The sequence below is a fragment of the Cydia amplana genome, chromosome 18 (assembly GCF_948474715.1).
Source record: "Cydia amplana chromosome 18, ilCydAmpl1.1, whole genome shotgun sequence".
NCBI lineage: Eukaryota > Metazoa > Arthropoda > Insecta > Lepidoptera > Tortricidae > Cydia > Cydia amplana.
In genome coordinates this window covers 10,337,355-10,350,796 of record NC_086086.1, presented here as the reverse complement: position 1 = coordinate 10,350,796, position 13,442 = coordinate 10,337,355, and the positions used below count along the sequence as shown (strand labels likewise).

The window sequence follows — 13,442 nt, the reverse complement described above, 5'->3', positions numbered from 1 at the left end:
GAGCATGCGCATAGGGTTTTAGCTCATCAGATTGAAAACATCAAAGTTGCTCAAGTTAGGTGCACGATTCTGATGTATTTTCGAGCGTTCACGGAGCCATTTAACCATTCGGAAGCCAAGAATACCTAAAGCTGTCATGCCCACAGCGCTAAGAAAATTTATACCTAGGTGTTAAGACGTACGCTATCAATGTAATTTTTATGACTTTGGCTCGCTCGATATTAGCGTGTGAGTGGCATTTTGGCGCATGTTACTCGAATTGGCAATCTCAGTCCTGCTGTTGGATACGGATTTTTTAAATCAAAAACTACTTATAAACTGGATTTACTAGATAGTTTATGGTAATTCTTGCCTTTCACAGTGATTTTCTGCTCCCCAGTTCCTGGATGCGTGAATATATCAACCTGCACCGAAACTTCTCCGACGCTTCCTTCTTCAGCCACTGCTGCATCTGAAATTTTATACAAAAAAAAATAAAGATCACACGTATCATGAATTAACAATTAAACAAAAAAATGGTAAGTATTCTTCGCTCATTCAACTCGATAGGGGAATATGTTGTGACTGATGTGCTGGTGACGCACCTGTGCCGTCTCGCTCTCTTATCGTCTAATTTATTGTTCTACATTTATTTATGCAGCTTCTGGTTTTCCTTGACGTGCACGCTAGTCCTGTATTGGTTTGTTCAACCGGCGTAGAACACATTTATAGTTTAATGTACCTTCTACAGAAATTGCAATTATCTGCCATAGACGTTACAACATAAGTAATTTCACCCCCAGTTTAAAGTTTGCGAACTGCATAACTATCAAGAGCAAGACAAAAACCTCACAAACACATTTAACAAAAAACCAGCCAAGTACGAGTCGGACATGCGCACGAAGGGCTCCGCACCATCAACAAAAAATAGAGCAAAAAAATCGTGTTTGTTGTATGGGAGCCCCCCTTAAATATTTATTTTATTTTATTTTTAGTATTTGTTGTTATAGCGGCAACAGAGATACATCATTTGTGAAAATTTCAACTGTCTAGCTATCGCGGTTCATGAGATACAGCCTGGTAACAGACGGACGGACGGACAGCGAAGTCTTAGTAATAGGGTCCCGTTTTTTACCCTTTGGGTACCCTAGGGAACCCTAAAAACCTGTGAGTTCGCAACCCATATGGGTCAAAGAACTCAAACTAACCTTGATTTTGCTGACTTGTGACAAACGTTCTGATCAATGTGTCCGTCGTCTGCGTGTACAGACTTAGGGCGTATCGCAGCGACTGAAGCTCTGGGCTCTTTTCCAAGAACGTCTTCTTCAACCCGTTCCCGCCGGCGTGGAAGTATTGCTTTATGGTGTCCAGAGCGGCGTCTAGCACCGCGCACTGCTTTGGAGTCAGACTCTTCTCGGCTGACAAATGCTGTGAAATATTGTTAATATTATTATATTACCTACCAGTTTACTATACAGTCCATGCAAAATAATGGTATGTAATGGTGTTCATAATTCCATCTGAAGAGCATACACAAACAAAACTAAAGTTAAACATCTCATTGCTCGACATGCTAATGTCCAATATTTGATAACCTGTTGTCTTATACCTTATCTACCAAGTATATTAGATATGTAACACCGATGGAATCGTATTGCTGTTTTCACAGATGAACTAAAATATGCTATACAGCTTTTGCATATTTCGCGAAACAATTTGTGTGATATAGTACCACTAAAAATCTCTTGTTTGTCATAACCTACTCTAAAATACCTAATATAGTTCGTTTTTTTAGCATTAGAAAGAAGGTAAGCGATCTTGACATGTCTTTTAATTGAAAAACGCTTTTTAAAAATCAGTAACTTATACTTATGAAAGCAGAAGAATATAAATGATCGTATTAGATTCATAATTGTTACATATTTGCCGTGACTTATTTTTAAAACATGTTTTTCAATTAAAAGACACATCAACATTGTTTACCTTTTTTCTAATGCTAAAAAAAAACGAACTATATAATATTATCTCTTCTACTATATAGTGTACTTCTACTAGACATTTTCAAGTTAGAATGTACCTCTTTAGATATATCCATAACTCCAGACAGCGCGTGCTTGACGTCTTGCTTGCCAACAGTGCTCTTGAAGAGTTGCGTCATATCTTCGATCTTGGCGTTCGCTGCGAGGTTCTTCGCGTTGTTGGTTAAGTTCTTCAGCATCATCTATGGCACAAACGAAATTCGCTACATATTTTTGTAATTATTAATCTTTCTTATAATTTTTATTCTCCCAAGAATCAAGTTGCACTATTACGTTTTATCAGCTTAGCTACCTTTACTACATTATTTAGTTAAATTTTAACTAGTGTAATGCTGTGAGGAGAACGGAGAATCAGGACATCTTGATGAGGGTTGAGATAGGGACCTATTATTAAAACTGTTAATTGAAATCATACCGTCTTATCAGTCATAGGCGGAAGCACTACGGTTTTTTCGAGGATTTTCATTACTATCTTCCACAATTCCTTGAGCAGTCGTTTAAGAACAGTCTTTTCACAGGACTCCGCATACATAGTCAGAGAACCATCCTGAAATAATAAACAAAGTGTTATACTGCGTATTTTCTTCTCACTCTTATTAAAGCGGTCGTGATTATGGGTTATTCATAGCTGGTCACAGCAGCTCTCTTTTACTAGTAGAATAGCAATGCACGCGACTATTCTCTCGAGCAAGAGGCGTGGCGTACAGTTTTAGATGCCGTGAAAAAAAAAAAGAAATATTGATCGCTAAACGCTGGTGGTTAATAATATAAAACCAGCGAAATCTTTAACGTTATCTTTGAATAAGAAATGAGAAATTCTTAGGAAATGTATTATTTAGGTAAAGGAAAAAAATGGTATTGTAATATACCAATATATCCATGAGCGGCCTTAGCACTTCATCAGCCTCGTGATGTACGGGCGGTTGAGGTTGCCCCGGCGCGTTGCCGCCGCCAACCTTTTGCAGCAGATCGCCCAGCTCCTTCACACTGGCTGTTATCCTGGTCTCCAAGCTGTTGAAAAATATTAGCTTAGTTAGCCGAAACACTACCTTTTTTTACTACTTGTTAAGTAAACCTGTTTTAATAACTTCATGTCATGATAATAATAAGTGTGTCAGCGGATTTTCGAGCGAAACGTATCAGAAGAAAATTTCTTAAAATCATTAGAGATAGATCATTTATTCTTCATCAAGAAGAAGTTCTAAACATCTTTCTCTGAAAAATGGGATGATAACCTAAAGGATACTCGTAGGGAACATTTGAATTCCTTTGGCTCCAGGTAGTATCTTAGATGGTGATGAATTGACAGCCATGCACAAGATTTTATTTTATCTCTCCTTTGTGATCATAATAATAATAAAAAGAATAAAAATAAATAAAAAGACATGACATAAAAGCTCTCCAAGGGGCCTCTACGTGTTGGATCTGTGTCCCCACGCAAGCCTATCAAAAGACCGGGATTATAGGCCCGTGAAATGCAAAACGACATGGTGTATATTGTATACCTGTTAGCGAACATGGAAGCGAGCTCGTCAAGCGTGCTGTTTAAGCTTTGTTGCAGGTCGTTCAGAATGTCCGCCGCATCAGTCTCAAGTTTGGTGCCGCCCATAGCCTCGAACATCTTTTCAAGTTGCACACGTAGTTGTTGGATGTTGTTCATCAGTATACAAGCCTGAAAATATGGGTTGTTTTGAATATTTACATGATGTGTCCTGCAAATATGACATAATCTCAAAAAGGATTAGTCAGTCCAAGCTTGATAAGTGAAAAATGTGGTAAATAGTACCATACTTTTTTCGCTGTAAGTTCAGTGTAGACGACTTAGACGGCCTCTAATAGTAAAATCTAAAATACTAAGAATATCAGACAAGCTGAGAGTAGACTATTATGTGCGGTGTCAAAATTATTCATGTCTTGTTAGTAACAACCTGGGTAGCCCTAGGATTTTATCCGTTGTTTTGTACTCACCACCCGCTCTTCTTTCAAATGCTCAGGAAACTCTTTCTTCACGATGTCAGCGTAAGCTTCCAACACTTTGGCGATGGTCTTCGCAAACCTCTTCATGTACCGCTTCCATATCTCCGGGTCAGGACATTCCAGTTTGGACACAACGTCGAAGCACTGCGTGAGTTGGGTGAACACGTCCACCACGGAGTTACTGAAGAGCGCGTGCTCGCTTGATTTTTGAAACTAGAATAAAAAATAGGTTTAAGTACGATTCCATAATAAACAGTGCAGTGGAGCGTACGGAATTCTCTCCACATAGAAATGTGTTAGTGAATCCTGTTAATACAAAGACCATTTAAAAAAAAAAATATTTGGAAATGAGTTTGGGGACAATTTAATTTAGAAGATCGTGATATAAATTTTTGTTAATACCAAAATGTGAGTCAGTTAATTGTTAAGGTCATCAATTAAGTAGTCAGTTTGTGGCAGGCATTTATATTTCCGGAAATTCTAAACCATTTGCAAATAGGTACATTACCAAATATATCACTCATTCAAGATACAGGCTCAGCCTAGTTTGTGGCTTACCGGACACCTTTGTGCATGACAAAAATTATTCTTATTCTTTCTTATTTTTATTTGATATGGTAAAACGATTAAGTAACGTAGGTGTAGCAATAACAGCCAACTCACCCCATCCTTTTTATCCCTGTTGAAAGCACCATTAAGGTACTCGAGCGAGACGTCATCGTTTTCATTAAGCCACTGCATCACGAAGGGCTCAAACCAGGCGGGATACTCGGGCACCGCGCCGCAGTACGGCGGCACGTCTTTCACGTATTGCGTGTGCAGCCATTTTACCTGGAAAAAGTTAGATTGATTTGTTTACATGGACTTTTCTATATTGTCATATTTTCGTTAGATGCTTTTTTTCCGTTCAGCGTGGAGTAAAAACAGCAAAATGTCACCAAGTTCAAGATGACACCGACTGCCATTTTGTTTTAACAAAAAATATGGCGGTCGGCATCAGCGTCGAGCGTGAAAGCCCGGAGCATGCCTCCCTAGTTATACATAGGTACTGCCTAGCTAGGCAGTTATACATTTAGAATACTAGCTTAATTACGGTCGTATGGTGCTACTGCTTTCGATCGGTGAAAACATAATAAACGAAAGATATGTAACTAAAAAATAAAAATAAGACCTAATTTAATATATTCCTATTTTTTTATAATAATATAAAATACCTTGAAGTGTAGATTCATATAAGCGGAAGACTTGCAGAGCCTATGCTGTTCGTGTTCTTCGAGCGCGTATTTCATATCCACTGCAAATAGCGACCACATTGTCGCTGCCGACAGCTGGTGAGAAAATGATCATTTTGAAATATTGATTAGGAAAATATTATCATAATGTGAGCATTTACGGATATCAGAGCAAATGCTATACATTCCAGTATACTCTTTGATACACTAGACTTCATTAGAGCTCCACGAAGTCCGATTCAGATCATATCCATAACCCTTTCATAACAAGAAATTGCAATCTGAATCATTCCTGTTGTCGATTTTTATAAAAATGTTGAGAGATTAATAAAAACGTGGCATCGACTCTTATGAATCAAACTGTAAAAATACAGACTTGACTGCGATCCGACTCTCAATCAATAAATGTATCTAGTTAGGTAGTTAAACAAATATTAGGCACCTCAGTCTTAATAATATCGAGAAAATCATCCAGCGACAAAAATAATACTTAAGTACCTACTTGTTTTTGGTAGATATAGCCATAGTTGTGATTCGAACATGTTTTTGCATTATGAAGTAGAAAAATGATTGTCATTAAAATTTAATAAATCGTTTGCAATTAAGAACTCGAAAAGAAGTACAATCTACATTATAATATATATGAAGGGCGAATCTTTCCTGCAATAATCCATCTTCCCTTTAAAAAGGGTTCGGTTATTTCTATATTCGTCAAGCACCATTTTTTATGAATTCATCATGCATAACGCTTTAGCGATTTTGTTTATAAATAACACAAGTCTGCATTAAATAGGTACCTACGTCAAATTGCAGAATTCAAAAACACTTTAAGCGAAAGGGTTTTTACAATTCCATTGTGTCGACAGAAGAAAGAGTAAGTGAAATATTTATGGGTTGTATTCGGGTAACACCAAGTGGATCACTAACACTAATTGCTGCAATAGGGTATTTTCCTACTAGTCAAATCAGCTTCTTTTTTAGAAGTGTCAAAACGATTTGCTAATAATTTATATGAAACATTACATCGTGACGTCACGGTTAACTCACCTACTTTTTATATTTCTATCCGATTTGTGTTTATAAATAACTGCTATCTATGTTTTTCTAATACATTTTCTGGTGCTTTATTTCATGCATAGTGTGAAATAATTTATTTTAAATACAGGAAAATACCATATTGTAGTAGAAGTTGAAAAATAAATATAATAGATCTTAAACTAACCTGTCCAATATTCAACTCCTGCGGAAACTGATTCAATACAGGCGCGTAACTGTTCCTGTCCTCGTCTATGACCGACACAATCAGTGCTATCAGCTTATGCCAAAAGTCCACTGAGTCCAACTGCGGCCCGTGGTCTCCGTCGCGCTTCGCTTCGTTCGGATCCACCTTTGAATTGACAAGTGGCTATAAATGAAAAATGTGTCCATATTTAAGCAAAGTACACAGTAAGCATAACAAATTAAAATAAATATTAAGATTTTTTTACAAACAAGACAATCAACTTTTTTGTCGTTTTCTTAGTCAGCATCATCATTTGCCTTGCGCTTAGGAGATACCTAATGTAATTACACAACATCAAAAATTTCAAAATTATATACTAAAAAAACTGTGCATTTGGTAAGGTGCAAAGTGTATTAAATGAATACATAATTATCATAAAATACCTGGTATTCTCTATTATAGAGATCGTTACAATTCTCGAAGAGGAATTGATACGTCGATCTCAAGCAGGCTTTTACACAGTCTTTGACAACAGTGCTTGCTCTCGGCGGGCTGCTTAGCTCTTGGACCTGGAATATTAACAGCATATTAACAAAATTATATTATAACCATATATAGGTTATACTCATACTTGAGGAGCATAAAAAATACTTCCATATTTATTTCTGTGCCTACGAAGAAATCTGTTATTTTTCTTTTTCTCTTTAGGTGTGCGGGAGCTCGTTAGCACGTGCACATTTATCGCTTGTCCAGCCGCGTCTAAAGGCAACTTATCCAATTTGTCACAAGTTAAGCGCTTCAATTTTGGAACGCCTATAACCTATCTTGAGTTATAAATCATTGCAAACAGAAAACAAGCCGTTTTAACGAAAAAAGACTTCACACATTATGCACTGTCTTGCAATTAAATAGCACTCTTAAATTGAAGATTGTTTTCATTCGTGGTTATCATTACGATTAAAGATTAAGGATTATTTATTTACACAACATATTCCACATTATCATACAGAGCTGGTTCCTACACTAGGCGATACACGATGAACTTAGGAACTGAGTTTAAACGTTTTTTTTTTGCGTTTTACCGTATTCCTCAAACGGGTCCAACTATTTTGTAGGTTTTTATTTAAGAAATGATTAAAACATGATTATATTCATGCACGAGAGTAAATTAATACATAGTTCACTCTAAGTACCTATGTAGGTTATCACATTAACAAGTCAAAAACAAAGACGTTTACCTTCATCCTAAAGAACGTAATACTAGTGAGCAGATCGACGGTAGACTTGAGGTCCATGAGCTTCTCAGCCGTGGAGGCCGGAAAGTTGTTGCGATACATCGACAGGTCTATCCTGAGCGAATTGTGCAGCTGGTCCAGTAGCTTGACAAACTTCTCTTTCTGCGAAAAAAGAAAAAGGTGGATGATAAAGATAAATAACATTTAGTTTGTTGACACTGATTTTACTCCTAAATTAGGTAGAGTTTATTAAAGTAATTCCGAATATTTCAAATGATATTCGGGTATTCTGAAAACGGACTCTATTGTGATTGTGATTGAATTTTTGGTGGTATTAAGTTCTAGTATATATTTTCTAAATTACCTACAAAAAACTAAATCATGGCCGTATTAGTTACTACGTACCCCGAAATTGGATGCGGCAAATCGGTCCGAAGCCGACACGGCAGAAGAAGCAGTGGTATGAGCGTAGTACGCATTGATATTCGCCAGAAGCGTAGACATTACCGCCGGCACACCCGCGCACAAGTATTTGGTCGACAGACAGTGAAAGTGCCTGGAAAATGCATAAATCTTATAATCAAGAATAACTGTAAAATAAAACCGGTCATAACTGTAAATTTTGGCCACATATGGCTAACGTTTTTGCACAAAACTACGAGGTAGATACAGACTAATCACACTAAAGCTTGGCGAAGTGCCCTAGTGTTATTAATGCGTCGCGTTTTCGACATAAATTTTGTTATGTAGACACCGCATCAGCGTAATTTAGGCTACGTCGTGCTTGCTCATTGTAAACATGAGCACCTGCCCGGAAACGGTTAATAAATTCTATAATTATTGACTCAATGGCATCAACCTCCCGAGTCCCGCTTGTCATTTTTGCAGTTTTGAAACCTTGTACCTATTTTATTTTAATCCAAAATTCGATTTGGATTAAAGCCTTTATAAAGGCCTCAGAGACTCAGGAGGTAGTGGATAAGCTAAGGAAATAATGTGATTTTACAAAATATTTCAATGTCAATACCTACTTAGTCTGCGATGCGTGGATCCATACCGATAATAGCTACTCACGACATGTTTATTAAAAATATTCGCAAAAGGGCTCAGTAGAAAAAGCCAAGCGTCTGCTCCGATGTAAAACTTGTTATTACGAATTAATTTCTCAATTCATTACATTGCATTACCTATAACGTAAAAACGTGAGAACATGTCGCCGCAAAGTAAACCTTCCGCCATAGGTACGCAATTTTTATTGCTTCGTGTTATTTGCGTATGTATTATTCAACATTATTCAAAGTAGTTGAAGAGGTAAACTCGTACGGCCGTGTTGGAACGCGATATCATCGTGTTATTTATCGCTCTTCGTGAAAATTGATTAATAAAGCAAGCGAAGCGATAATTTTGAAATTAATCATGTTAAGCGATTTTTTTAAATTGCTACATTATAAACAAAAGGAAGTGCTCAAAAAGAGTTAAGCCAGGGATATACGAGGTTGCGAAAGAGTACTTCGGCGTTCCTGGGACCTCGCCGTATAGCAGCGAGGCGGCAACAGAGGGGTTTTAGTGGGTAAACCTGGGGTCTCATTAGCCCACAATAGGGAGTCCCACATAACCATCCGAGCCCGTCCCCTTTCATTTCCCCTCTTTAAAAAATATACTAGGCGACAAATGTTCCACGACTGACGCCTAGTCTACCCCTGGCTGCAAATGAGCACCCCTATATTAAACATTGTAAATAATTTCAATTAAAAAAGAAAATGTATAAGTTATGCCATAGTTTACATTTAATGTATTAGTAAATTTTACTTCAAGTCAGTTTAAGACTGTACATTCAGCGTGATCTAGAGAAAACCCTTTCAGAATCTTAGACAAGGCAAACGTGCTCATATTTTCTTTTATAGTACCGTTAAGCTTAACATGTAGAGTTCCCATAAGTGTAAGGCCTGAGTGAACGCTCGAGTTGGGCGTGCAGCGGGGCGGGGCGTGCGGTGTGCATGTTAAACAAATGCAAGTGTATAGGAGCGGCCTTAGTGTACGCTGCTCTAATTACTTGTGAGCCCGACGCCACGCTGCACGCCCCGCCGAACGCTCTGCTTCGAGCGTCCACTCAGGCCATACACGAAAAACTTACGTCATAGCTTGGTAGATAGCTTCGATGCCGTATCTCATAGCAAACTCATCGACGATCTCCTCCGGGTTTTCGTTGAAGTAGATCTTCCACGCGTCGTCCCCTCTCGCCGTGGGTAACGTCACCGTGCCCGTCTCTTCGCAGAGGTAGTGGAACAGGTTCTCGTGGAGACACGTATACTGGAAGTAAATATAAGATTAAATAATCTAATAGTTGGCTTATCTTCATTTAGTGATTGCATCTTTCAGCGCACGTGACTTGTCAAGGTGTAGTGCTTTATAATTTAAAATATAGGGAATATGGAATAAATTCCACTGACTCGGCCGAGTGGATTTATCATTTATTTCAAACATAGGTACATTTTCGTGAGTAGACGTCTATGCTTAACATATTCACTGCCAGCGACCCACTAGCTTCACACCTACGGATAAACCACTTAATCGGCTACGCTCGTAGCGCGTAGCTCGCGCTGGCAGTAATGATTTAAGCAAAAAAAGGAAGCCAATACGAACATCAAATTGATATCTAAATGATTTAATTTTGTTCATTCGCCCGTACATCACGCTCGCGCTAATACATGTATGCTGGGCAAGTACGAGCGAAATGCTAACGTAATTAAAACATTTAGATATATCATTTTGATGTTCAAGTGTACGTTCGAATTGGCATTAAATACTAAATTTACTGTAATCTCATAGATTAGCTCCGCTACATATATGGCATAGGCAGCCTACGCGTTACGGCGTAGCACAGTTGTATTTTAATATCATATTTTAAGATCATTTTGCATTTTTTTAGGGTTCGGTAACTCAAAAGGTAAAACGGAGCCCTTATAGGATTGCTCGTGTGTCCGATTAGGTTAGGTTGACATTTGGTTTACATAATATGTAATAAGTCAATGCCTATATTGGTTTAGTATTATTTATAGTCAAAACTTCAAAAAAACGGGAATATCATTGATTAAAAAATCCCCAAAGCCAGCCAATACACATAGAAACAAGTTAGTTAAACAAATGCCTAGCTACTTTGTTTTCAATCGGAGCGTTTGTAACGAAAATGGGCCCGCGTGGGAAATCAGTGTTACGCCGAACGTAAATTGAGTTCCAGTCGTGTTTGACCTCGCTAGAAAGTCGCGCCTGAGCTGCGACGTTACGGGCTAAAGTCATATCACGCTGAGATTATTTGTGACGTTCCACGGCAAAAGGTACCCTATGGCGGTTGGCGCTTACGCTATTATTAACGCCGCTCCAATATTATTGCGGCCATAAGGTACCTTTTTCCGTGGAACGTCACATATCGTTACTATTTCATATCTAGTGAATGTCTAACGGCGCGATTCGGAAAATGAATAAGAGATTCATTAGATATGAAATACTAAAGATATGTGACGTTCCACCAAAAAGGTACCATTGCCCCGGCTGAATATTGGAGCGGCGTTAGTAATAGCGTAAGCCCCAGCCGCCATAAGGTACCTTTTGCCGTGGAACGTCACATTTGTTTGTGTTACTTTCCATTACGTTACACTTGTCAAGTCAGTTTACAATAAATTTATAAAACCTTTCTCGACTGTCCAATTTCATAAACCGTCGTCACCTCACTTCACCGTCAACACAGGTATATTGTGTACTTAATACCAAAGATAATAGATAGTTATAGAGGGGTCCTGTCATAGTCAATTTTGTAGTCACAGTAAATCTACTGCCATCTATCGACACACGATTAAAACTCAAAATGAAAATGTATAATCTATCCAAAAAATGTATACAGGGTGCTTGCCCTTATGCCTGTAACGGCTGTAACAGGAGCAATAAATTAAACTAAAGGCTATACTCCTCAAACTGACCAACATTTATTCAGCAACTTTAAAAAAATATGAATTCGTTACACTTCCTCTTTTTCATACAAAATAAATATTGCCTTCAATGTATGCTGACATCAGTGTATTTGACGTTGCTTGTCACGCTTTAAACATAACAAAATTTGCAATACATTGCGTCTTAGAATAAACTCTAAAGTGTAATAAAAATCAAATCATGAGTTATTTTCAAAAGTTGCTGAACAAATGTTGGTCAATTTGAGGAGTACAGCCTACAGTTTAATTTATTGCTCCTGTTACAGGAAGCACTCTGTATAATATGGTTAAATGATTATATTATTTTTATATCATTTTGACCCATGTTCTTTCACTGATACCTATGTGTTAAAATTGAAGGGATGTTTACAAAAACAACATAACTGCCTACACTGGTTGACTGACACCTGAAACGATTAACAATGTTCTTAAAAAAGTGTCAACCGCTCTAAGCAGTTATGTTGTTTTTGTAAACATCCCTTCAATTGTTGAATATGTAACGGTGCCGTCAACGCCATCTAGCCGAGCATAGGCCAAAGGTGTGTGCGCCATCTATCCAAGAATGACTTTTTCTTGATTTCTGAGGCACGATGTCTTTGCTAATACTGAAACTAGTCGTAATTATTTAGTACATATTGCGGTGCATAAAAATATCTGCTTACATGCATAGTAATTATCACAGTCAGGTACTAAAACTGGTCGTTCCAAAAGTCATATTCAAAGGTTTTGTACTAAATTGAGATAAACGATACCGATGTGCCTATACCTAGGAAGTGTCGAACTATAGGAATTCTGTATACATAGGATTTTAAATTAACATGTTGTTTACCGAACTATCGTGCTTAGTTGTTTATACCTATTCAGTGTTGTTTGTTGACAGGCGCCAGAATTACCATCTCATTTGAGATAAGATTGAAGGCGCCATTTTGACCTCTCTGATCTGAAGGATTTCCACCGTCTAGGTGGCACCCGGCGGGTTGTACCGGGTGATATATATAGCTATAGTAGAATGTAAAATCAAAATAAAACAAAAGAAGTTGACTTTAAAATATTTATTTATTTATTTTAACTTTATTGCACAAAAGAAAAACTTATCGTACAAAAGGCGGACTTAATGCCAAAAGCATTCTCTACCAGTCAACCTTAAGGCAAAGCAGAGAGATTGTGGGCGGTACAACTACTACTACTACTAACAAAATTTAATATAAACCGCAAAGCTAATAAAAAAAAATTTAACACAACAAATAGTAACGGGAAAAGTTTTAAAATCTACACCGTCCAGATTTTTCTTAGCCTAATTGCATCCCAAAATGGAAGCGCGATTTTATTGTACCATTAAAATAACTCAGAGATACAAAAACATAAAAAAACAACGGGTTGCACTCCGGGAGTGCCGGCAGAAGTGAAAACTCAATGACTAGTGCAAAATATCTGCAGCACTATGTATAATTGAGGTTAACGCCATCTAGCGTTATTTCGTCGCATTACTTGAAACCCCTAAGCACATCACTGTTAGTACTCGAGTTATATTAATACCAGTTAGAGGGAAACTCACTAGATGGCTTTTAAATCAATAAAGAATAACTCAATGGCATTGTAACAGTTTTTCGATCAAGTCACGTGTCCGTCTTACGGTCACCGTCTTACGGTCACGTCATCTGTCGCGAGTTTAACATTTTTTCCCCACCTCAAAAAGTGCACAGCGCCGCTAAAGAAGTTTTCACTTCAAAAAGTTAAATGTTATTGGAACACAACTATTAGTTTCTAATAGTTTA

The 13,442-nt window shown here is 37.7% G+C and overlaps 1 protein-coding gene across 1 annotated transcript in view; it reads right to left on the bottom strand.

Annotated features, from left to right (window-relative positions):
• Positions 1–311: 311 nt before the first annotated feature.
• LOC134656601 (protein unc-13 homolog B-like) overlaps positions 312–13,442 on the bottom strand; it is a 326,977-nt gene continuing 313,846 nt past the window's right edge. Inside the window, exons 27-40 of the mRNA XM_063512157.1 lie at positions 9,819–9,994; positions 8,090–8,240; positions 7,688–7,846; positions 6,893–7,018; positions 6,450–6,632; positions 5,210–5,323; positions 4,659–4,826; positions 3,987–4,208; positions 3,524–3,690; positions 2,888–3,029; positions 2,434–2,565; positions 2,057–2,200; positions 1,188–1,407; positions 312–451 (exon numbers count right to left, since the gene is read on the bottom strand). Coding sequence (XP_063368227.1) covers positions 312–451; positions 1,188–1,407; positions 2,057–2,200; positions 2,434–2,565; positions 2,888–3,029; positions 3,524–3,690; positions 3,987–4,208; positions 4,659–4,826; positions 5,210–5,323; positions 6,450–6,632; positions 6,893–7,018; positions 7,688–7,846; positions 8,090–8,240; positions 9,819–9,994 — 2,244 coding nt within the window. The remainder of the gene's footprint in view (positions 452–1,187; positions 1,408–2,056; positions 2,201–2,433; positions 2,566–2,887; positions 3,030–3,523; positions 3,691–3,986; positions 4,209–4,658; positions 4,827–5,209; positions 5,324–6,449; positions 6,633–6,892; positions 7,019–7,687; positions 7,847–8,089; positions 8,241–9,818; positions 9,995–13,442) is intronic.